At 35.5% G+C, this 24663-nt stretch overlaps 1 protein-coding gene and 3 pseudogenes across 1 annotated transcript in view; 1 reads left to right on the forward strand and 3 right to left on the reverse strand.

Moving 5' to 3' along the window:
* LOC138328479 (CD109 antigen-like) overlaps positions 1-24663 on the forward strand; it is a 43418-nt gene continuing 18755 nt past the window's right edge. The window contains exons 1-14 of the mRNA XM_069275300.1: positions 1-83; positions 1285-1442; positions 1879-1904; positions 2690-2846; positions 3035-3105; positions 3689-3817; positions 4869-4908; positions 5530-5614; positions 6198-6291; positions 7157-7372; positions 8292-8537; positions 8938-9042; positions 10255-10317; positions 10859-11050. Coding sequence (XP_069131401.1) covers positions 25-83; positions 1285-1442; positions 1879-1904; positions 2690-2846; positions 3035-3105; positions 3689-3817; positions 4869-4908; positions 5530-5614; positions 6198-6291; positions 7157-7372; positions 8292-8537; positions 8938-9042; positions 10255-10317; positions 10859-11050 — 1641 coding nt within the window. The 5' untranslated portion in view covers positions 1-24. The remainder of the gene's footprint in view (positions 84-1284; positions 1443-1878; positions 1905-2689; positions 2847-3034; positions 3106-3688; positions 3818-4868; positions 4909-5529; positions 5615-6197; positions 6292-7156; positions 7373-8291; positions 8538-8937; positions 9043-10254; positions 10318-10858; positions 11051-24663) is intronic.
* LOC138328481 (transcription intermediary factor 1-beta-like) lies at positions 12833-15322 on the reverse strand (annotated as a pseudogene).
* On the reverse strand, positions 15606-19497 carry LOC138326761 (uncharacterized; annotated as a pseudogene).
* Positions 21123-24030, reverse strand: LOC138328480 (uncharacterized; annotated as a pseudogene).

Here is a 24663-nt window from a genome sequence, read left to right on the forward strand (position 1 = left end):
AGCAACGATTAGTAGGCCACAAATATGACGTCGACAGTACAACTTTTCATCGTTGTACTATTTACTTCTGTGCTTGCCAAAAAGTAAGTACACCATGTAGACTAATCTTCGTATCATCGTAACAATCGGGAACCTTCGGGAACCTTCGGGATTTTCCCTAAACGTTGAAAACGTGTATCTGCTCGTCTACGGAAAGTTACTATCATTGTCGTTATATCCACCCCTGGAAATACAAGATTTTTGGAGAAACCTTGTCACAGACGATTACAATCCTTGAAGACAAAGGAGTTACGCCCAATTTTAAAGCCAATACAATGTACCGTTATTCAATCAATTAACTTCGTTAGATGTGCAGCAAATTACTGGACTACCTGTCTCGTTTTTATAAGCACAAGTTGTTGCAGACAGGCCCTTCAGTTTTATTATGACAACGTAAATATAACGACACACTGATAGTTACTCATTGAGTGTGTTTCGAGGGTAATTCTTATTGTTGTTTTTCCATACGTTATTGTCTTATTTTTTTTTCAAATTCGGTTATCATGATTATAGATTAAGTTTAAGATATTGTAAAACTAAAGTGGCTGGGAAAAGACTTGAAAATAAAAAGTTATATAGTTATGAACGCAAATATTTTTTGCGTGTTATCACAATACTATTAAGTGCGAATGAAAATATTATTACGTTCACCATGTCACAACTTATTGTCATGTCCCAACCAACGTAGATAACAGTAAATAGGAAAAAGTGCGTTCCTTCAGCTCATATTGTTATTTTAGTAACGCGTTGAAAATAAGGTTCAATCTAAAGTGAAAAAAGCCCTTCACATTCTGTTTTTGCCTACAACGTCTCTAAATCATTACTCTGAAACTTAATTTTGACATGACTTTCTGGGTTTTTTTTCTCAAAATGTTATCTATGTATTATTATATGTCATCAGCATTTACTAACAGTCAATAAATACTCCCCTTGTAAAGACAGGGGCCATTTCAAAAGTTGATTTTTATGTGGTACATTTCGAAAGTCGATTTCAATTTGAACTTTCAAAAAGTTGATTCTAAGTGGTACTTTTCAAAAAGCGATTTTCGATGATTCTTTTCAAGAAGCGATTTTCAATAATTCCTTTCAAATAGCGATTTTCAATGGTTCCTTTCAAAAAGTGATTCTCGATGGTTTATAAAAAGTACACTCAGAATTTTGAACTTTTATCATAACATTAAAATATAAAGTTAAGCGTTAAGTTAATATTTTTACTTTAAATTAATTTTACTTTGTCTCATTCAGTTCGTACTTTATTCTGACACCACGATATATTCGACCAAGTCAATCATTAACAGTCTTGGTAAAGATACTGAAGGCAGATGGACCTGTTCAGGTTGACCTGAAGGTTACTAATAACAGAAACAAAACCATCTCAACAGTTACGGACATGGTTAATCGAGGTATGAAGTTAATTTATGTAGTTTTTGAAATATTTTATCAAATGTTTTTGATTATATTATCTTAAAAATATAATACTTATTACGTCATTATGTAGCTTTTACTCTGCATCAGTAAACCTTTTAAATTTAATTTTACATCGATCGCGAAAACAAATTATATAACTTATACAAATCAATTTTGATGACCCGGGTGTACGCATGTAAGCGCGCGAGGGTCTTAGAAAAGCAGTCAAAATTGATTGAAATGATAAGGAAATGAATATGCGAAATAACGGCTTTTATCAGAGTGACAGAGTGTTTATTTGTTTTTTCATTTATTTTACAAAGATTATGAATTATGCATTTAAAGATAATTCTAATAGCACTTTTTAATTGATAGAAATTAAAACAATTCATTGTCAGAAATTGATCGATACTAATGTTTGTTTTGTTTTAGGAATACCCAAGGTGTTGAAATTGCAGGTAAGTACCAGTGAATTAGAGATTATTGTATATATATACATACAACCATGTTTTATAATGACACGTCACGTCAGCCAGAGAAACGAAATCATATGTTTAAAAAGTCAAACATTGCCGATGAATGTTGATGAGGCGGAGTTGTTTCCCTTTTTTGTGACGTCATTATTGTCGGCGTTGGCTTTTACATTTCAGAGTTCTGACTTGACGGTCAACGTTTTCTTCATTTGCTTACTTTTTACACTTAAAACCTAGTGAGAACGATCAAACAGAAAATTGTAAGGAAGTGTGATATCACTATTAAAGGAAGCGATATTACTTTTGAGGGGTTTACGATCACTTTTCGAAGGGGTGCTACATAACTTTCGAGGGAGTTGCTATCACATTTATATCTACGTCATACCTGACGTAAGATCTATATATAGTATATAAAATTTAGTATTGGCCAACAGACATCTTCCAAGAACTTGTGGAAGATGTGTAGACTTTTATGATGATATTTTTAGTGATGTTTGACAACGCTAGTACATTTGTGACGAGCGTCAACATGCAACATAAACAGACCGTGACGATGGATGCGCTAGTTCCTAGTGCCGAGTTGTTGACTTAAACGGTACTCGGGTTCCGTTTCCAGTGTGTTTTTTTTAAGTTAAATGGGGAAATAAAGTGAGAATCACAACCAATTGCAAGCAACTATTAACCGGTCATGTTATGATACAGATTTATCCTAGTAACCAGGTGTCACCTCTCATGTAAAGTATTGGAGGAAATTTCAATTTATTTTGCAGATACCGGATACTCTTCCTAGTCCAGGAATCTACAGACTGAGTGCAAAGGGCACCAGAGGTCTACGATTTTCAGATAATGTCTATTTGGTCTACTTACCTAAGGCTTCATCTTTGTTTGTCCAAACCGATAAAGCTGTTTATCGCCAAGGCGAGCGAGGTGATCTGATCATTATCTTTTATTTGAATAGGCGCTATTTTCAAAACTATTAACCTGCCTTATATCGGTTTATTGATTTTTAATTCATTAATATTGTCTTATCCTGATTTTGATGTCAGTTATGTAAGTACATTATACGTACTATGTTTATTATCATAGTTATTTCCATAGTTGATGGTATTTTACAGTTCGGATAAAAGCAATAGGGATCTACCCCAGCCTGCAGGTCGTCCATTCGCCGATGAACGTCACAATATTTGTAAGTAATACGTTCACGTATTTAGAAAAAAAAAGCATTTAGATAATTAATGAACACATTTAAATTTGTCATGTTTTAATTTACAGCCAAGTGTGTGACTTAAAACTTGTCATTGCTATACAGCATGATTAAAGTAATCACCCCGTAGACACATTAAGACTCTTCTAAATTATGGGCAAGACCTGCTCATTATGACATTTCAGGGGTAGTATTGGTTTGTTGAATATAGTTATCTTTTTAAGTTAGTAAATCCGTCTGTTAACATATTTATCATCATTAATTATTTCAGCTAAGCAAACAAAAATAAGTCTAATTTTTCATATTATTGTTTGACTCCTTGGTGTAATGCATGCACTGTTAATGTCTTATGCGTTATTATAAGGTTTACACAAATGTAAATGCCTTTCTCGGTTATACGATTGCAATGCAGATGCACTCTGTTATCGTAAGTTTGTCATCTCTGACTCTAACTCAATCATCCCTTACATTTCATAATGGAATAGTCAAGTCTTTGATTTAGATCTAAATGTGTCCGCAATGTATGAATGAGTTAATTTACCTGTTCAGCATGTTTCTTATGTAGGACTCGAAAAACAACAGAATCAAACAATGGATTGACTACATCGATCCTACATCGAGGGTGTTTAAAGGTGAATTACAATTGAACGAAGTCACTAACACTGGAGACTGGAGAATTGATGTCGAACAACAAGTAAGGATAAATAATAGTAATAATTGATAAAACAATTGGTAAGGGTAGTAGAATATTACTGATTATAAAATAGCTAATTAATTGATAAACCAACTGGTACTGGCAAGCGACCAGTTCTCGCCGAGTACCAATTCTCACCATCGCATATGTAATAGTATGATCACAGACGAATTTCGAGACAATTTTTTGTGGACATCAGCTTGAAAGTGTCTTCTTTCAGAAGAAGGCTTTATTGACTACATTTGCGTGGAAATCGTGCAGATACAGATGAGATGGCGAGAACTGGTACTCGGTGAGAACTGATCGATTGCCAGTAGGAGTAGTAGATTATTACTGATTATAAAATAGCTAATTAATTGATAAACCAACTGGCACGTGTAGTAGAATATCACCCATTATGAAATAGAGGAATAATTAATAAAACATAATATTGCTGAATAAATTAATCGAAAAATTAAACATTTCAAATTAATGGTATTATAGTATTTAAGGATTGTTCTTCGCTTTGACTGCGTATAGTGTAGTATGAAAGCAGTTGTCAACGAGCGAAAGGTATTAATGGAGCACGTTAAATCCTTATATTTATCTGTTTTGGGTTTTGACAATATAAAGCAGGTTACTACAGTCCTATTGGTTACTAGACTAAATACTATGCTTCACTGTAGATATGTATGCATTACATGTTATTGAGTATTAGTTTGAATAGATGAACAAACTATGAACGCATATTTAACTTTGTTTTCCCTTATCTTGTGGTTTAGTTTATGTGCACGAAAGTCAATACTGATTCATTGGTTTATATCATGTTTAATTAATAACAATATTGTCATTTGACATTATATCATCAAGATACTTACAAAAACAATAAAATAACAATAATTCATAATAAAAATGGAAAAAATTAAACTACTGTAGCAACTTATTGTTAGCATGTTTATTTAATTACCTGAGAATAAATTCATATCATAACCACGTCGAGTTACAAAGGAGGAAAAAATATCATCGAGATACATCAATTATAAAATTATTAAAATCATTTTACTGTTAACAGACTACCAAAAAGTCGGATGTATTTGAAGTAAGAGAATTTGGTGAGTAAAAGGATTATTACCTAACTTATGTATGACACTAGTCACTAGTATGTAACATATGTATAGCTTTTTACCTACATATTTAATTATGTACGCGCCATATTGAATATGTAGTAGTCCAATAAATCATGTCAAAACCATGACATTCAAAAGTTGCATTGACATTTTCGTTGATGAAAATATAGAATTGCTTAAATTTCGTAATTTGTTCTTAATTTGAACACTTTTTAACGTGCCAAGGGCCGCCAGGTGGGAAATTTGATTTCTGACGTCATAAGGGATCCTATGTTGTTATTTTTCTTATCAATTTAGGTTATTAAAGGAAGGAAATCTTATGCAAACAAATGGAATTGACATCAGTTCATATGCCAATTGAACAGATTCATTCTCTTCATTGGTTAATGTAAAAGAACGCAATCGCAGTGACGTCACGAAGCTGGATTGCATTGGTAGCCATGTAACATAGCCTCAGACGACACTGGCGTATTGTATGGGATAAAAAAGTATAATATCCGTACGTATGGGAGAAAAATGTATATATACGACCATTCAGGGAATTAATATTTTTGAGATATGGAGTCTATGTATTAAGCTTTACTTTCTATTTCTTTCTATCTATAGTCCTACCAAGATTTGAAGTAAGCATCGACATCCCTTCCTTTGCTATTACAACAGATGAACATTTTAAGATAAAGGTTTCAGCACAGTAAGTACAGGTCTCATATTCATTGGAAATACACTCTTTCATCACTTAAGGCAAGGTAAGAATTGTTCGCTAGGTTTCTGCTTACTACTAAATATATGCTTTTAGCCAACTAATGCATGTGCGATTAGATTTCATATTTTGTGCATTTGATAGGACGTATTGAAAATAAATATCTGCCAAAATGTTTCAAATGCAAGTAAAGTATAACGAAATAATTCGCGAATTAACTCCTTATGCATGCGACGGGAAAGAGAGATACCACGAAAATAAGTTTGTTAACGTTTACAGTATAGAGGGCTTACAATAAGGTATGGTACATCCTTGATAATTCAGGGGTCATTATCACTGCCATTAAGGCCACCCCTGGACTATGTCAGAGTAAAACTGAAGGCAGCTCAAAAGAAAAAACGACAGATTATCGAGAATGGGCATGACAATGTGAGGCAACGTACATGGAATCTACATGAGCACTATTAGTATGGTCACACATTTTCTGGATTTCCCGTCCTCTTGTTTAACGACAACATGTATAACTTTGTTCTTGGTAACTACATTTGTTTGTTAGTTACTGTTAATATTTTAGGTACACATTCGGAAAACCTGTCAGAGGGAAACTTGACGTTGCTGTGGAGAGAACATGGAGTAGTGATAGAAAGATCGGACTCCACTTTAAAGATGTAATGTCTCTCATTTTAGTCCTTTTGAAACGAGATACTGTAAGAATGGAAATTTACGTGAGAGAGGAAATCTACGTTATAATTAGGCGATGGATTTTTAAGGCGATAACTTCATTCAAAAACATTAAAGCTGCTCCACCGATGACAAATATTTTTTCAATAAATAAACAAGAACAGACGAACTAGTAATTTTCTTCAGTAAAAAGGTTACATACTTACCACTATTGAAAAGTTTGAGCTTCTAAATTTATTTCAAGTTAAAAATATCAAAAATAATAAATTGCATCACGAAAAAAATTCCGTGGCAGTATATCCAATATGGAATGAAGTACTGATTGCGCATGCCTCAAAAGCAATATAAATTATTTTCTATTATTTTTTGTGCATTTTTCGAGCATCTTTAACAGGTGTATTTATCGTGAAAACCATACAATCGAATATTTTTTTTACATTTGCAAATTAAACACTCGCTGATATTACCATTTTTACAGTAAATGAAAGATGATTAAGGTTTTACAGCATTTCAAATTGTCATACTTGAGTTTGTCAGCATTGAAAAAAATATTTGAAATAGATATTTTACAGTACTGTGAAAAAATATTTAATAGTGGTTCAGTTATAAGGTTTATGTATGTCGACTTTTAATACAAATATTTTCGCAATTAACACAGTCTTAAATCCGACAGGTCTATACAAAATTTTTGATTCATATATTGCAATTTATAATACTATAAACATACTTATTTAGCTGTAATTTTATTTTAGCGCTTTTCGCGCTCTATAATTTTTCGCTAAAATTTGTCTGAGAACTAAAATAGGTACATAAATTTACAGAAATATCTATAAAATACTCATTTTACACTAGTTCAATGGAGAGATGGAATTTTACGTGTCAATGAAACACGTGACCAGTACTCTGAGTACCTACTCAGTCCGGGTTACAGCCACTGTGACGGAGGGTTTGACAGACGAGGAGATCAGCGACACTTCTGACGTCAGACTATACTCGTATCTGGAAAAATTATCTTTCCCATCAACCATGCCGAGAATTTACAAACCTGGTCTTGTGTGCGAAGGCATTGTAAGTACGAGCATCTCTTACAGTATAAGTATATTTATGTTAATATAGTCTGAAGCATAAAAGTAGGAAAATACGTTCTCTAACAGTATATTATAAGTATATTTATGTTTATATAAATAAGTACTCTTACAGTATATTATAAGTGTATTTGTTCTTGTATGGTCTGAAGCAGAGAAGTAGCAAAATAAGTACATTGTACTCTTACAGTATATTAAAGGTATATTTATGTTATATAGTCTGAAGCATTGACGTACAAACATACGTACTCTAACAATATTTTATAAGTATATTTATGTTTATATAAATAAGTACTCTTACGTTATATTATAAGTATACTTATGTTTATATAGTCTGAAGCATAATAGTACAATTCATCATATTAATTTTTGTTTCAAGGCGACTAAGGATCAATACATCCTCGATACTCCAGGAGTTCAGATCACATACGATATCTACACCCCTGGACTATTTCATAGTAAAACTAAACGCAGCTCAGGGAACAAATCTGAACAAATCACAGGCCTGCACAATGTTTTTGAAGACTACAGAGAGAGCGACGCCCAACATCAATGCCACACAGTCAACAATAGTGTACCCTTATACGGTTCCTTTGATGTACATTAAAGGACTTAATTACCTGTTCTGTTGCCTCCAGTTTTACTATGAGATAGTCCAGGGGTGTAGAGATCGTAAGTAATCAGAACCCCTGGAGTATCGATGATAGGATCAATAGTACAAACTGATTTAATTTAAAAGTGTAAATATAATTATTTTCTAACTTTTTAAACTTTTTCTTTTCTCACTTAGTTTTCAAGCTTTAGTACCTTCTTATTCACAAATGTCAATAACTACAGGAAAATTATGAAAATTATACATATATATATTTATATATTTGTTTCACAATTTTGTCTGTGTAAAGCTGCGAGTGACCCAACAAGACAACTCCGTTCTACCTAACGTTAGCGGAATGGTCTCGATCACCGTGACGTATTATGCTACGTCACCGGTCCCTGCAGGGAAATCGACGTCTGGTAAATTTGTCATCGATTCCTCCTCAGTACGCAAACGTCTCACGATGTTCAAAAGTATCACGAAAAATGGATTCGTGAAATTCGATTTTACGATTCCTCCCGACGTGCGATCGGGTTCATCCGTTACTATCAGGGTGAGTGGAAATAACCTATTATAACAATAGTGCATTTCAACATCGCAGTATTTTAACAAGAGCAAAATCCGATTTTTTAAAATCATTACACTGTAAATGGGTTAACAACCAGGGTTATTTGGATATGGGAAAATCAAATATCAAAACATTGATCATGATTAAAATTTTATATTCAGTCACATTAAAAATAATTTAATCAGAACAGCAAACATATCTGGAATGGATGGGACATTGGTAAAAATGATGTTGACCAAGATGTCGAAAATTTGCAAAAGAAGATAATTTTTATCGATTTATTCTTTTACTCCCTCTGTAGAACAACTTATTGGGAATATATATTTATCAAATATACTTGTCATTTTTTGTCCTTTGTTAATGTGTTCATGTTGTTTAATTCTAGGCAAACTACCGCGCTGCTTCTGCTTATGCTTATATTAGGAATGCAAGATCATCCAGCAACACCTTCTTACAAGTCCGATTAAAGACTAAGCCCACAAAGTTGAAGGTAATTATACCCCGTCCTGAGTAAGCCCTCTTGGAGAAGATATGAAGCGTGATGTCATTTTTGTGAGTGAAAGTCACGTCATTTTATTTGAAAATTTTACGTTATGCTCACAACCACATGACGTCACAATTGATATCTGCCTAGAAAGGAAGACAACTCTTTAATGTGAAAAGAAGGAATAAATTTCAACCCTTTCAGAATTCCTAATAACAAACCCTTTCGATAAAATTTGATTTGTATGAAAATGTATGACATAGAACAAAGGGACTGTCTCTCAACAAAACTAGCCGTTACTTATCAAATCATATTGAGATTGATAATATACACTGTAGGTATGAAATAGTTTCACGATTAAAATAAAACGGTTACTGCAGACCAACTCATTTCCACGGCGACTTAATGTCGAGTTTCACTACCGAACGTCTTATCCTCGAGTTATATGTCTAAATTAATTTAATGTTAAGATAGAATTAACTTTTCTAGATTATCAAAATGTATAGCTAGTTACTTTCTCCAGAAGAATTGCGATGTTCATTTGAAACGAGAAAATTTCGACGCTCGACGTAAAAAAATTCCAAATGACGTTAGTAATACATTCATCTAACTTTATTTTAAGTAAAAATTGACCATCTAATTTTCTGATAAAGCCTCTTATGATTGTAATTATAAGTATTGATGCCACTATTTTTTTTAACTTCATCGGGGTATGAAAGACATTTTGTTTGCGTAGCGGATTTTCATACAAGTTTTCAAACAAAATTTATTTCATACCAGTTGAAGTTAAAAAAAAATAATGACATCAATGCTTATAATTAATTTTTCTTACTACTTGATAAAATTCAATACGTTTAAACGCACGCTTCCATTTATTTTCCTTTTCTATTTCTTTTTCCAAAATCAGAAAGTCGGATTTGGTATGAAAACAAATACAAATTAATTATTTGTGTGTAAAACAAATTCTCAGCGATTTATTTTCGCGATTTTCTATCACAAATATTAAAAAAAACGCGAAGATTAATCTCCGGAGAATATAGGTTGGTTTACGCTATTAGATAATCGTTAATCCATCGATAATCCTTTACTACGACAGAACGTAATATTAACTATTTAATGATACCTAAGTCGTTAGTGACCAAACAAATTTACATGCAGTTTCATTTTGTTTAAGTTTCTTTTTGTAAAATCCTTTGTATATCATTTGTATTTGCACAGGCTGGAAAACGCGCCAAGTTTGTTCTCAGGTCAACACAACAAATGTCACTTGTGGAATATCAGGTAGATATAGATATAACTTTTGTATTATACATTTTTTGACTGTCATGAAGATAAAAATCAGAAGTAAATACACGTATGGACATAATATTAATTCATATCTTCCATTTCTATTGATCCGCAATGATCTTATTAATTGTGCCAGGACTGATCCGTATTCCAATATACATTTTATAGCCAATCAGACGTATAAACCCATGATAATGTTCTTACGTACGCAAAGGTAAAATCGATATATGTGTTCTAGTTATTATCCATCATCGAATACAGCTGTATTTTCAAATTCCCTTACATAACTCAATACCATAAGTTCAATTCAGATATAAACACACACACACGTGTGTTATTTTGCTAAGTTATTTTTGTTTTTGTTTTCTGGTTTTTTTTTCTTGGGGGGAGGGTCTTTTATTATTATTTTGTTTTTATTTTGAATACCGATCATCCCTTACATATATATAAATATTTTCCAGTGCACTATTATATTTCTTTCGGTGACATATATACATAAATTCGAGATTCGTTTAAGTGGTAATTTTGTTTTCAGATCTTCTCAAAGAACGAATTAGTGGAACACGGTCACGTGGACGCTGATAAAAAGAAATCCAAAACCTTCACTGTACAGTTGACCCAATCGATGGCACCCAAAGCGGTGCTGTTAGTCTACTTCGTTAGGAACAATGGGGAAATTGTGTCTGACTCCATCACGTTCGACGTAAAAGGATTATTCAAGAATGACGTGAGTTATTGGATACCTGTTATTTTCTCTAGAAAAATTGCGATTTTCTCTTAAAACTAGAAAATTACGTTCGACCTAAAAGAAATTTTAATAATAATTTTATCTAGTTTTATTTTCCTAGTTTTTTATATACCAACCTGTCACCAATAAGCACATTTGACATATTGAATATTCTGCTCGCTCGATAATATCGTATATATAGGATCTTACATGGGTGTTCATTTCATATGAGATTTTTTTAAACGAGTCTTAAAGAGGACAAGATAAAAGTATACATTTGAGATTAAAAAAAAAATAAAAAAGATCTTTTTCATTTTTTTCAAAATTCGGAGTGGCAGTCGCCATTTTGTTTTAACTCTGCTTGGATGCAACACCGGGTACCGACCCCTATATAAAGTGCATGAACACACACACGTGCATCAGTCGAACACTCGCTGTTCAAGGTGTAACAACTAACAACTGACCGGCTCTAGATCTACTGTACTATGTACCCCAGACGTATTTACGTGTAACTTGAGGCCGTGCCATAAGAATGAAATTTTTAGTTAGCCCATTGTTTTCTCAAATAAAGTTTCTAAGAAGCATATATATATCTATACAGTTGAATAAAAAGTAACGAATGAATTCATACCTTCTTTCCACTTGCGAAATCCATTTTGATCATAACGGAAATTCTAATAGCAGAGAACATTGTCAAACTAAGAATAAACATTGTACTCACCTGAAAAGGTTTCATTGAAGTAATATTGTCCGCTAGATTCCAAAATATTTCAAATTCAAGCTAATAAAACACTTCAACATACATTTGATAGTAGATATTAGATATTGCACGCGCGCTTTATATAGGGGTCGGTGGGCGTATTGTATCCAAGCAGAGTTCAAACAAAATGGCGACTGCCCGTCCTTAGAAACGCAAGGGGCTGTCTCAGGAACTAATTTTGAAAAAGAAACTTCGGTGTCTTTTTTTTTAAATCTCAAATGTATATTTTTAAACTTGCATTGTCAGCTATAAGAAGTTTTTATTTTTGCGAGCCTTGGCGAGCAAAAACTAAAAAATTCGAGACGAGTTTCATAAAATCTCATATGAAATGAACACAAATTTTAGATATTTTTTTATCACATAACTACAAATACCTGCAAAACAATGTATTCCGGATATCCAGCGCAAGCCGCCATTTTGTCCCACCACCGTCCTCGTATAATCCTGACGTCACCTCACTTTTCCTGACATCATTTTATTGTTTCTGTCTGAAGTCACAATATATTTCTAGCCAATGAAAATCGCTGCAGGTCATATTACACTAGTGACATACGCAAAAAATATTACATGGGCGAAATCACTGGTTTTCAGGCAGAAAATGTGATAAAACACCATAATGTTTAGTAATACTGTTATGACGTCACATGTATTAATGACGTCATAATCAAAATATGACGTCGCACAATTGTTTCGGTAGAGGAAAACGTCTAGTTCGAGTCTTAATTCGTCTCTCTTACATAAAAGGAAGTTTGAAGTTTTTGTCTAAATTACCAACATTACTTTACACTCGTGGCCATTTAATATGAAATTTATCAAATTCTCCTAAAGGTTCGTTATTGAACATAGCAACTCATGTAAGATAATCTTATCAATTCAATTGACATTTTAAATGTTTCGCAAAGAAATGTTGATTTATTTAAAAAAAAAAACACTACGCTTTTATGCTTTTAAATTAGAAAACAATACTGTAAGAGTACCTACAACAAAAAAGCTAACAAATTGATTCTATCAAATTGGTTTATTTCTTAAGATGATGATATCTGTCAACTCGACTCGATATAATTAAACAACAATGGATTACACGCATTTGTTTCTTAATTAAATATCAAAATTAAAATTTATAAACACTACACCATAAACCAATCCATATTGACGCATAATGAATAAAACAATAGCACTCTTAACGTGTTATGATATTTACATATCCATTGTTACTTTCATCAACATGAAAATTATACAAATATTCTGCGGACGTACAGGCGATGTACATTCCCTTCTCGGTACAGGTCACTTTCCTTACAATCGTACCTGACTGATTCAGTACCACCATATCCGGTGTCCCGGTACTTACATACACCTCACCTATCTGGTGGATGCTGATTTCTCCCATACTTCACAGGGATATCCCGTGGTTGCTAGGGAAAAGATATCTCTATCTTACACAAGGGGTGTAAGACAGCTCACAAGCGTTAGACTATAACATGACGTCATCAATACATGCGGCGTAACTGCGGCGCGCATTGTAGATGACGTCATCAATTTTGACGCATAACGACGTTCCTGCGATAATGGCGCGATGAAAAAGATGGAAACCAAGTGAAATTTCATCATTTTTTCTTCTAAGTATGAGAGAAAAAGAATCAAACATGGGTCTGTGAAGTGGACAGGGATATCTCAAACCTCTTGAAAGATTTTGGCCGTCAACCCTCGGTTGAGATATCCCTGTCCTCTTCACAGACCCATATAAGATTATATTAGTCTAATGCTTCATGTGGCTGATGTCGTCAAATACTGTTACTTGTTTGTTGTGTAGAGACAGTTTATACACAACTGTAGTTACTGAAGTACCTATAATCAGTATTTCTGTTGTCCCCACCACGGCTAGCCTAAGCCGATTGAAGTCATATAACACTGTGTCTGTCACCGCACTTTCCTTACTGACCAGTGCCAGACCAATGTAAATCTGTATAGATAACCACGCGTGACTGTGGCCCACTGGACAGAATATTTTATCTGTTTGAGTCACAGTAAACTTGGAAATCTGTTGGACGTGTTGACTGTTGACAGCTTTCTTCTCGTACTGGTTTTCGTGGTGTAGCCAACATTTTTCTCAACAGGTCTCGATTGATTTCCCCGGTCTCAAATCGTGGTGATTTTGGTAAAGCTGTCTTCACAAATACATGTACGTCATATCGGGGCAGAGTTATGCTCAGTGACCAGTCTGTTTCCAACATTGATCCAACGGATGTACTTGCAATCGCCACTTCCGTCTGTTTATGCAGGCGAGTTAGCTCACGAACTTTGGTATGGTATTGTTGACAATTTATTTTATATGTCGCTGATTCTTCTTTCTCCATGGCCGATAAATCATCGAGCACTAAATCCGCGACATAGTTTACTTCTGCTATTAACATTGTTCTCTGAGAGTTCACTTCTTTCCGATATGCGTCAATAATTTTGACAGATTCTTTGGTAGCACTTTCCAGTTTGGACATTTTGGTCTTGAAAAGTTCAACTTTTTTAGATATTGTCGCCATGTGTTCATTTAAATGTCTCTTTACTGTTGAAACAGTTTCCTCCAAATGTTTCCAGTTGTGTTGTTTATGTGTTTTTGAGAGACATATATTACAAATAAGTTCCTTACAGTCAGAACAGAAAAGATCCTGGAGTTTACCGGGGTGCAGTTTACATACCTCGGGTACAGGTTGGTCGGCCTGACGTTTAGCTATCGGTACAATGTCGTCGTTTTTAGTTTTTTTTCCGCGTGAGTGGACTTCCTTACAGCGATCACACAACTCCTCCTGACAGTCATTACAATACCAATTGACATTGTCTTCACTGTCACACAGAGAACACGTGAAAATAACGGGTTCCTGGGCACGAAGTATGGATTTAAAACTCGCCATGTTTCCTGACGAACTTGTGTTGTCCCTTTGTTTTGTCTACACTGTTGTCTATTTGATAAACTGGGGATATACTTCCTCATAACGGGTACATCACCTGACATCACGTACTACATAAGTGTCATTGACCTTGCTGATTGCGGTTTTCAAAATTTTGTCGATTGAAGTCAGGTAGATAACTATATAATATGCTTCATATTTTGTATCCCCGATTGTAGGATTATATTTATCACTTTACCTGTTTGTATAGATATAGATAAAACTTTCAATTGTGTATTACATCATATTTGATTAGACTCAGAATTGACGTTTCCGTCTGCCGAGATAATCATGCTATTTCATATTTTGAATATGAGTCATTGTTACCTATGATGTCACCATGAGGTTAGTACAAGTGTGTACATTGTATATAACACGACTGGTGACAAGGCTGGACGTGCTAGTTATGTGATTAAATACGTAATACATTGACGATTGAAACAAACATTTTGATGATGTATACCTTTCACAAAGAGAATAATCGGCCGTTTCTTCCAACAAGCATGTTAAACTGGTTAAATATTTTTTATAACAAATAATTGAACTCGTTCAAGGCTCATGGCAAATCTAATTATTTAACGAGTTACTGAATTTCATATTAAGTACTAACCATTTATATAGGAACCTCTTGATCAGTTAAATTTGACATTTTAAATATAAAGAATTGTTGATTTCAAACGCTTTTAAATTAAGATAATCACTTTACGACTTATATAACAAAAGACCTAACACATTGATTGCATGTTTATTTGTTAAGATGATAACATAACTCGATATCATTTAACAGTAAATAAACAATATATCATTGTTTCTTACTTGTATTTACAAGCTAAAATAAACAAGACGAAGAAAGTCACATTACATATTCATTGTCACAATAGAAGAAATAATCAACCTGAAAGTCATACACATGTGTACAATGTATACGACTTGATATGTTTCTCCGAGACAAATGTCTAATGTCTAATGCCGTTAGATCATTTTCAAGTTTACCTGACCTTGTCTGTAGAGTTGTACCTGACTTGTCAATGATGGATTTGTTCGAATACGTTGATACGGCTATACCCACGGAGATATAGGATATATAGATTTCCTCCTCGGTACAGAGAAAAACCAGCTAAATCATTTTTTATAGACTAGGTTACAGTGTTAAAGTTTGTTAAAGTTTTGTGATGTATTATTAAAACAACTGAATATTAGTTAGCTACTGTGTTCTATAATTAAAGTCTAGGTACTCACATAACACTAGATAGAAAAAAGAGTTGGTCCTTCTGCTCAAACTCTAACCAGGGTAGCCATTTTGAAATAAGGTGCATTTTGCACTAAAAAATCCTGAAATTCTGATGTTTTTACCTATTTATTGTCAAAATTGATATTTTGAACCTAAATTTTAGTCTGGATTTCCAATTTCATTTCATTTTTTTCTAGGAATAATTACCTGCCAGAAAACATTTTTACTTTTGAAATTCATAATTAACCAGCCAATCAGTGGCCGAGTCAAAATTCTATCCTGGGCGCAATCTTGTATACACGGGCCGTTTCGAAGGTCTTTTTCATTAAGTTGGTTGTTCCCTACAGATCACTTTCCTTACAATTCTACCTCACTGGTTCAGTACCACTATATCCGGCGTCCCGGTACTAATATGCACCTCACCTGTCTGGTGCATGCTGATATCCCGTGCTTCATGTGGACTGATGCCGGCAAATGCTGTCACTTGTTTGTTGCGCAGTGGCAGTTTATATGCAACTGTAGTTACTGAAGTACCTGTTTGTTGTCCCAACTATGGTACGCCTAAGCGGATTGAAGTCCAATAACACGATCTGTGACCACACCCTCCTAACTGACCAGTACCGGACCATTGTAAGTGTATATAGATAACCACGCGTGACTGTGGTCCACTGGACATATACCGTTTATCTGAGCTTTTTGAGTAACAGTAAACTTGGAGATTTGCTGGACGTGTTTACTGTTGATATCGTTCTCCCTGTACTGGTTTCCGTCGTGTAGTTCACCTGACATTTTCATCAACAAATTTTGATGTTCCCGACCACAAATCTTGTTGATTTCAGTAAAGATGTCTTCACATCTTCGTCATTTTGGGACAGAATTAATTGTGGTCAGTGTCAAGTTTGTTTCCAACATTGATCTAATGGATGTACTTGTAATCATCACTTCCGCCCGTTCAAGCTGTCGAGTCAGCTCGCGAAGTTTGATCTGGTATTGTTGACGAGATGTTTTGATTAAAGGCCGATAACTCATCGAGCACTAAATCCGCAACAAAGTTTACTAATGCTATTAATTGTGTTCTCTGAGAGTTAACTTCGTTCCGATATGCGTCAATGTTTTATACAGATGCTTTAATAGCTCTTTCCGGATTGGACATTTTGGTCTTGAAAAGTTCTATTTTTGGAATATTGTCGTCATGTGTACTTTTAAATGTATTTTTACTGTTTTCTCCAAATGTTTCCAGTTGTGTTGTTTATGTGTTGTGGAGATAAATATAGAACAAACACTTCTTTAAAGTCAGAACAGAAATATTCCTGTAGTTTACCGGGGTGTAGTTTACATACCTCGGGAGCTCTCCACATCGGTACGATGTCTTCGTTTTAATTTTTTTCCTTACAGCGGTCACACAACGCCTCCTGACAGTCATTGCAATACCAATTTACATTGTCGTCACTGTCACATAGACAGCCTTGTGTAAGTAACTGGTTTCTGGGCACTATATATGGATTTAGGACTTGCCTTTTCTCTTGTTTATTTGTCTGTAAAGTTGTCAAGTTTGATAAACTGAGAAAAAATACTTCCTCGTTACGACTATACCACGTGATTATACGCGGTACATAAATGCCCTATTGCCCTATTGATCTGTTTTGCCCTATGCATTAATAAAGATATTGTCGATTGAAACCAGTAGATAACGTAATACTGTGCCATGTGTGTTTATGACCAGATATACGAATTATATACAGCATGTTTTTGTATCGCAGGAACCCAGTTGATATGACCAAAACTCGATATTAAGGTTTGTGTAAAGTGAAAATGTATTTATAGTTTGCATATCTGTAAATCACTACTTGAACAATTGTTACTTTGCATCATGCCTAATTACATTAAATAAATTTTATATATTTTACATCGAGTAATCAATACAAGTTATGTAGCCTATACAAATCACTTTCAATGTCCCGGATGTAATCGCGTGAGGGGTCTAAGGGAGGGAGGAAACCGGATTCACAGGATAAAACTGACATGTACGGGATCGGGCAGTTTTGCCCTAGACTTTATCGACTGGCTATTTTTGTCTGTTTTGCTCCACTTTGTTTATAACACTAGTGTCGGGAGGTCGATGTGGCATTTATCAGCTAGTCACCCATCTCCGGAGCAACATGCGTTATCTCTGTGAAATCTGTTAACAAAAACGACGATTTTAACGAGTTTTGTATTGATTTCAAGTATAACATGAAATTGTTGTGTACGCTATTGATAACCTTATACGGGATATAAAGGTCTAAGAACACGGGAGTGTACGGAGCTATAAAGAGCCGTGTATTCACAGAGATTATACGAAACTGTAGACTGACTAACAATGGGGACCTCGCTAGTCTCATGGTCAGTGGAAGACTTGTCTCTTCCGTAAAATGTGTGGGACGAGTCTGACTATTTCACTACAGACCTCCCCATTTTATCCAAGAAAGAATGGATACCTGGAAAATTCCAAGTGGGAAATTTCTCTGTTCAGGCTCCTCATTCAACATCCAGGTGATAATCGTTCAAATATTTAGGCATCTTTCTATTTCTGCTCATGGAACTGTCATTGGTTGGACTCCAAGTCTCCACATCCAGAAAATCCTGAATCTGCTCCGGTCTAGGTTATTCTTCCCTCTTCGGAGAGGATCCGACTGCGTGCTTCGGTTTCGCCTGAGGCAATGATTCAGATTTGGATTCATAGCCTAACTTCTGTGTGACCCCTCATCCTCGCTGTCAGAGATACCAAGTAGTTGGTTTCTGCGTTTCTTCCACCATTGTAGAACTCGCACGATTTGAAACGATCATGATGAACTACAGTCTCATTTTCCCTGTCTGCAATCTGGTATAGTACGGGTAACGAGTTACAGCTTTTACGAGGTAATGGCCTTTCCAGGGTGGTTTAAATTTTAGGCATTGTCTCACCTTGGTTCTTGAGTCTACTTTTAATATCACGTCTCGGACATCATAAAGTTTTGATTAAGGTGCACGTCATATTAGCGCTTCTGTCGACTCTGTGCTTCAGACTAGTTCTCACGCGCTATTTGATGAGCCTCTTGTAAGTTGTCCCAGAGAGATTGTGCATATTCGGCTGGTTCCTTGCCTCCCTGGTTCAGTGACACGGTACCAAGGAAAATGTCCAGTGGTTAGCATACTTTGGCATACTTCTCTTCTCAACATCATACGGCTTGGGATGAAACCAGCCTGCCAGCGTTTTGTGGTTCGAATAGCTCCAGCCAGTTGCTGCAAGTAAAGAACTCAATTCTTTTGTTTGCCTTTAAGGAACCAGAGTATGGTCTGCAGAATGGTTCGATTGTAACGTTCCCTGTTCCACTTGCCCATGTGAAGCATGATGGTATGACAACGTACGTGTCTTAGAAATTTGCAGCAGTACACAGATTCCAGACACCATTGTTCCATCCATATTCTTACCCTGATCAGCATGGAGTTCAATTGACCATCCCAACCTCCTCATGAAAAATCCATCAACAGCCATATTCGCTACTGTTTCAGCGTTCTGACATGGCAAGGTAAAACACTCCAGACACTTTTGAAATTGTCCACCAACATGAGAATAAAATTATTTCAGTCTCGCGACACAGGTAATGGGCCAAATATGTCTATATGTACGCGCTCCATGGGGGTCACCCGCATGACATGTTCAAAGCTCAGTCCGCGTTTTCCTGGAAGATCGTTTGTTAATATTTCAGATCTTGCTAGAAGCCACATATTGGTTTCACGCTGCCCGTCATTCCATACCAAATCATTGCATGTTTGAGTCTTTCGATAGTTTTATTTTGTCCGATATGACCGGAAGGTGGGAGGTCATGGGGTTTTCCACAAGAACCTTTTGCATTCTTTAGGGAGTCAAAAAAATAACAGGTTCCTCTCATTCGTAATATCACACCATGTTTCTTCATTTCAGCTGTAACCAGCATCCCCACGAATGTCGGTCTGGCGAGACGCAACTTGTAATTTCAGGGATCCCATTTGACTCAAACCATAACATTAGCGTCGCCAAATCCGGATCTTGCAGCTGTCGTTAATGCAGATCCTTCACATTTAGAAATTCAGTTCAAGTTGGCTCTGTATGCACCGCAATCCTTCTTAGAGTTAATGGAACTACGTATTCAACGTCTTCCTCAAATGTCTCCCACTGTTCCTGCGCCCGAAAACAATAGCTGGCCCTCTACACCCATCACAGGGTAGGACACTCAAAGAAACATACTTGCAATCCGGCAATCTATAGGACACACGGGAGACAATCAGCATTGACGTCCTCTTTCACCGGACGATGTTTGATGAGCATCGCATAGGCAAACAACTCTTCAATCCACTGTGCCAGCTGGCCCTCAATATGTCTGAAACTAAGGAGCCATGTCAAACTGCTATGGTCTATCCTGACAATGAATGGTCTGAAAAGCAAGTAATGGCGAAACTGTCCCGTGAAGATTACGACTACGAGAAGTTTCTTTCGAGTGGTACAATACTTCCTCTGACAGGTTGTTAGGAATATGCATGCGAATGCAATGATTTGCTCCCTTCCCTCCTTGACCTGACATAACTCTTTCACTATGGACCTGTTAGACGCTTCCGTATCTAGAACATAGGTGTCTTCCGCGGTGGGTAAGCCAAGGTCACAGAACTTAGTAGCTCAATGAAGGTATTCTGGTGTTTTGTAGTCCAGACGAACTTACTTCCTCTGGTCAATTCATGTAACGGATCAGCAATGCCTCCAAAGTTCTGCACTTGTTCTCTGTGATAGTTTGTAAACCATAGGAAAGACTCAACCGCGTTCTTATTACTTGGGACACTCTTCCAACGTTTTCAGGTTATTTGGATTAAGAGACACCCCCTTTGCTATGAACTGACAACCTTCCCAAGGAACAACACTTTCAGCTTTAAGCCTGCTGCCCCATTGCATGAGAGAAAAACACGACTAAATCTGGGAACTCAATCCTAGTGATTACCTAGATCGTAATATATTGGATTTCTGTCTCAAACATCATAGAGCACAGGTTTTTTTCTCGGGAATACTTCCCTGTCACTGCAAACCAGCTTAGTTTCAAGAAAATACTAAACTGTAGACACGCTAGTCACGTAATCAGTGGACGGCTTATCTCTTCTGTAATATGTGGGACTAGTCTTCTTTTTAACTACAAAACTAACTCAAATTTCAGCTTAGCCAATCACAGAAGATGTTCTAAAAAGCGGCGTGATGTTTTATTGGCTCATTTCAATTGTTTTATATTATGTGAAAAAAAGATATAGTGTTGTTATTATTTTAAATTATGAAACCACATACATTTTTGGCTCATTTCAATTGTTTTATATTCTGTGAAAAAGATATAGTGCTACCATTTTAAATTATGAAACAACATACAGATATTATTTTTTTTATTAATGTCGTTGTACAAAAAGAACGAAAAATTTAAAAGCTGCAGCTATTGGCCAGACTAAACTATTTGCTAAGATATCAATGCGCCATATCATAATGTGCTTTGTTGTAAAATATGTAAAAGCACGGAAAATATTGCCTCGTTAGTACTTCGTTATTAAAATTACATTATAAGCATTATTCCCAAAATTTGATTGGTTTATGGAGTCGTAGACAAAAAAAACGAAAAGTTATTCTTCATATACGCGAACTCTTTTGTGTGTATTAATTATATGATTTACAAACATGTGTTTTGATTAAAGTAGCCAATTGTGTAGGATCCTCTACAAGAATTAATATTTGACATTTTAAATATTTGCAAAGAATTGTCGATTTCTAAATAATCAAACGCTTTTAAGTTACGATGATATCCTATAACAAATGACCTAACAAATTGCGTTAAAATGTGTTTATGTCTAAGATGATGATATCGGTTGGCTCGACTCGATATAATTGAACAGCATTAACAATATATATAATTATTTCTTACTTGAACTTTCAAATATAAACCAAACACACGAAAAGTCCTATTACGTAGTCATGGTCATTATAAGATTTTACCAACTTGAAAGTCATAAAAGTGTTCAATGCTTTCGACTGGAAAACAGGATAGATTTCTCAGAGACACCTGTAAAATATCTTGATCATCCATTCATAAATACCACAGAAAAAGTCACCAATATTTACTCCAGTCTTTGGAAATACAACAATTGTTGGCTATGTCAGTAAGTATGTTAGAATTATCTCATAAGACGCGGACAAGGAATTTAATTCAAAATGCTTTCATTTTCATTTCCATGTATTACTATCATTTCTGTGTTTGAGTTTAATACACACATTAATACATCCGCTTCAATATTCAAAGCTTCATGACGTGTACAGTACCGTCTCCACACCCGATCCACACGTCCCCACACGTATCCACTCCCACCGCTGTAGGTTTTACCACTCCATGTTTCCGGTCCAGAAGACACGTGGCCCGTGTACTAGTCCTCGGTAGGACATACACCTGATCATTTCTGTAGTCAGGTACAAACAATCTGTCGTACCTGTCACATGACATTTTACGTAAATGCTTGGCGTTAGGTGCTGCATCGTTGTCCAGTTCACCTGACCATGTCTGTAGAGTCGCACCTGACTTGTCAATAAAGGATACATTCGAAGCAATGTATTTCTTCCCTGTTGATACGGCTATATCCGCGGACATACAGGCGATGGTGAATCCTTTCTCGGTACAGGTTAGCTCCCTTACAATTTTACCTGACTGGTTCAGTACCACTATATCCGGTGTCTCGGTACTAACATACGCCTCGCCTGTCTGGTGGATGCTGATGTCCATTGCTTCATGTGGACCGATGTTAGCAAATGTTGTCACTTGTTTGTTGTGTAGTGACAGTTTATACACAAATGTACTTACTGGAACACTGGTCATCAGTATGTCTGTAGTTCCCACCATGGCTAGCCTATACGGTTTGAAGTCCAATACCACGGTGTCTGTGACCACACCCTCCTTACTGACCAGTATCAGATTATTGTAACCATATATAGATAACCACGCGTGACTGTGATCCATTGGACATATAGAGGATATTTCACTTTTTTGAGTAACAGTAAACTTTGAAATTTTCTTGACATATTCACTATTGTTATCTTTCTTCTCGTACTGGTTTCTGTATTGTAGTTCACCTAACATTTTTCTAAGCAGGTCTCGATTTATGTTGCCGACCACAAATCTAGATGGTTTCGGGACAACTGTCTTCACCTCTGCGGTATAGTGGGGCATAGTTGTGCTCAGTAACCAGTCTGTGTCCAACATTGATCCAACGGATGTACTTGTAATTGCCACTTTCGTCTGTTCATGCAGGCGAGTCAGTTCACGAACTTTTGTCTGGTATTGTTGACAAGCTGTTTTATATGTCGCCGATTCTTCTTTCTCCAAGGCCGATAACTCGACGAGCACTAAATCCGCGACAGAGTTTACTTCTGCAATTAACTTTGTTCTCTGAGAGTTCACTTCTTTCCGATATTCGTCAATGTTTTTGACGGATGCTTTGTTAGCACTTTCTAACTTGGACATGTTGGTCTTGAAAAGTTCTACTTTTTTGGATATTGTCATCATCTGTTCATTTAAATGTGTCTTTACTGTTTCGACAGTTTCCTCCAAATGTTTCCAGTTGTGGTGTTTATGTGTTTTTGAGAGACACATATTACAAATAAGTTTCTTACAGTCAGAACAGAAAAGATCCTGGAGTTTATCGGGGTGTAGTTTACATACCTCGGGTACAGGTTGTTCGTTTTGACGGTTAGCTCGCCCTATCGGTACAATGTCGTCGTTTTTAGTTTTCTTCCCGCGTGAATGATATTCCTTACAGCGATCACACAACGCCTCCTGACAGTCATTACAATACCAGTTTACATTGTCTTCACTGTCGCACAGAGAACACGTGTAAGTAACTGGTTCCTGGGCACGAAGTATGCATTTAGAACTCGCCATGTTTCCTGGCGAACTTGTACTGTCCTTCTTTTTCGTCTGCAGTGTTGTCATGTTTGATAACTTATAACATCAATCTACTTCCTCTTTACGTATTTACCACGTGATTAAAGTGTCCTTGATGATTGGAGACGGTAGATTACTTAATGCTATGTATGTGTATATATGCACATGTGCAGCCGTCATGTATATGGAGTTATCCAGGCAGGTAGTTGTATGCAATTCAATTAAAAATTCTTTTATCATTCCATGTACATATATTCATATGTTATATATATAATTACATGTACAGTCAATCAACATAGTACAATGTTAGATTTTTTTTTTTTTTTTTTTTTTTTTTTTTGCGGTGGGGTGGGGGTTGATATCATACCAGTTGAAATTTTGTGAAAGAGAAAACATCAAAATATTAAAAACAGGAAATATGGTTTTAAGCTATTTTTTCATAATAATATCACCAAAATAAAGCATATAAGGAGACATTCCAAATATCACAAATACGTCTTTTACAAGCTATTAGGATCTAAATTCATAAGAAGATTTTTAGCAAAAATAGCACAATTACTAATTTTGGGAATAAAACGTAGATTTCTTACAGATGTCTTTAACTATACTATTCCACAAATTTTCTTCAAAATATATTCCGCATTACATTTAGATATTTTCAAATATAAAATATATTTTAATTCACCTAAATGTCTTACTTTATACCATATTTGTACCATATGGTTTGC

Source organism: Argopecten irradians, chromosome 7, assembly GCF_041381155.1.
Source record: "Argopecten irradians isolate NY chromosome 7, Ai_NY, whole genome shotgun sequence".
Taxonomy (NCBI): domain Eukaryota; kingdom Metazoa; phylum Mollusca; class Bivalvia; order Pectinida; family Pectinidae; genus Argopecten; species Argopecten irradians.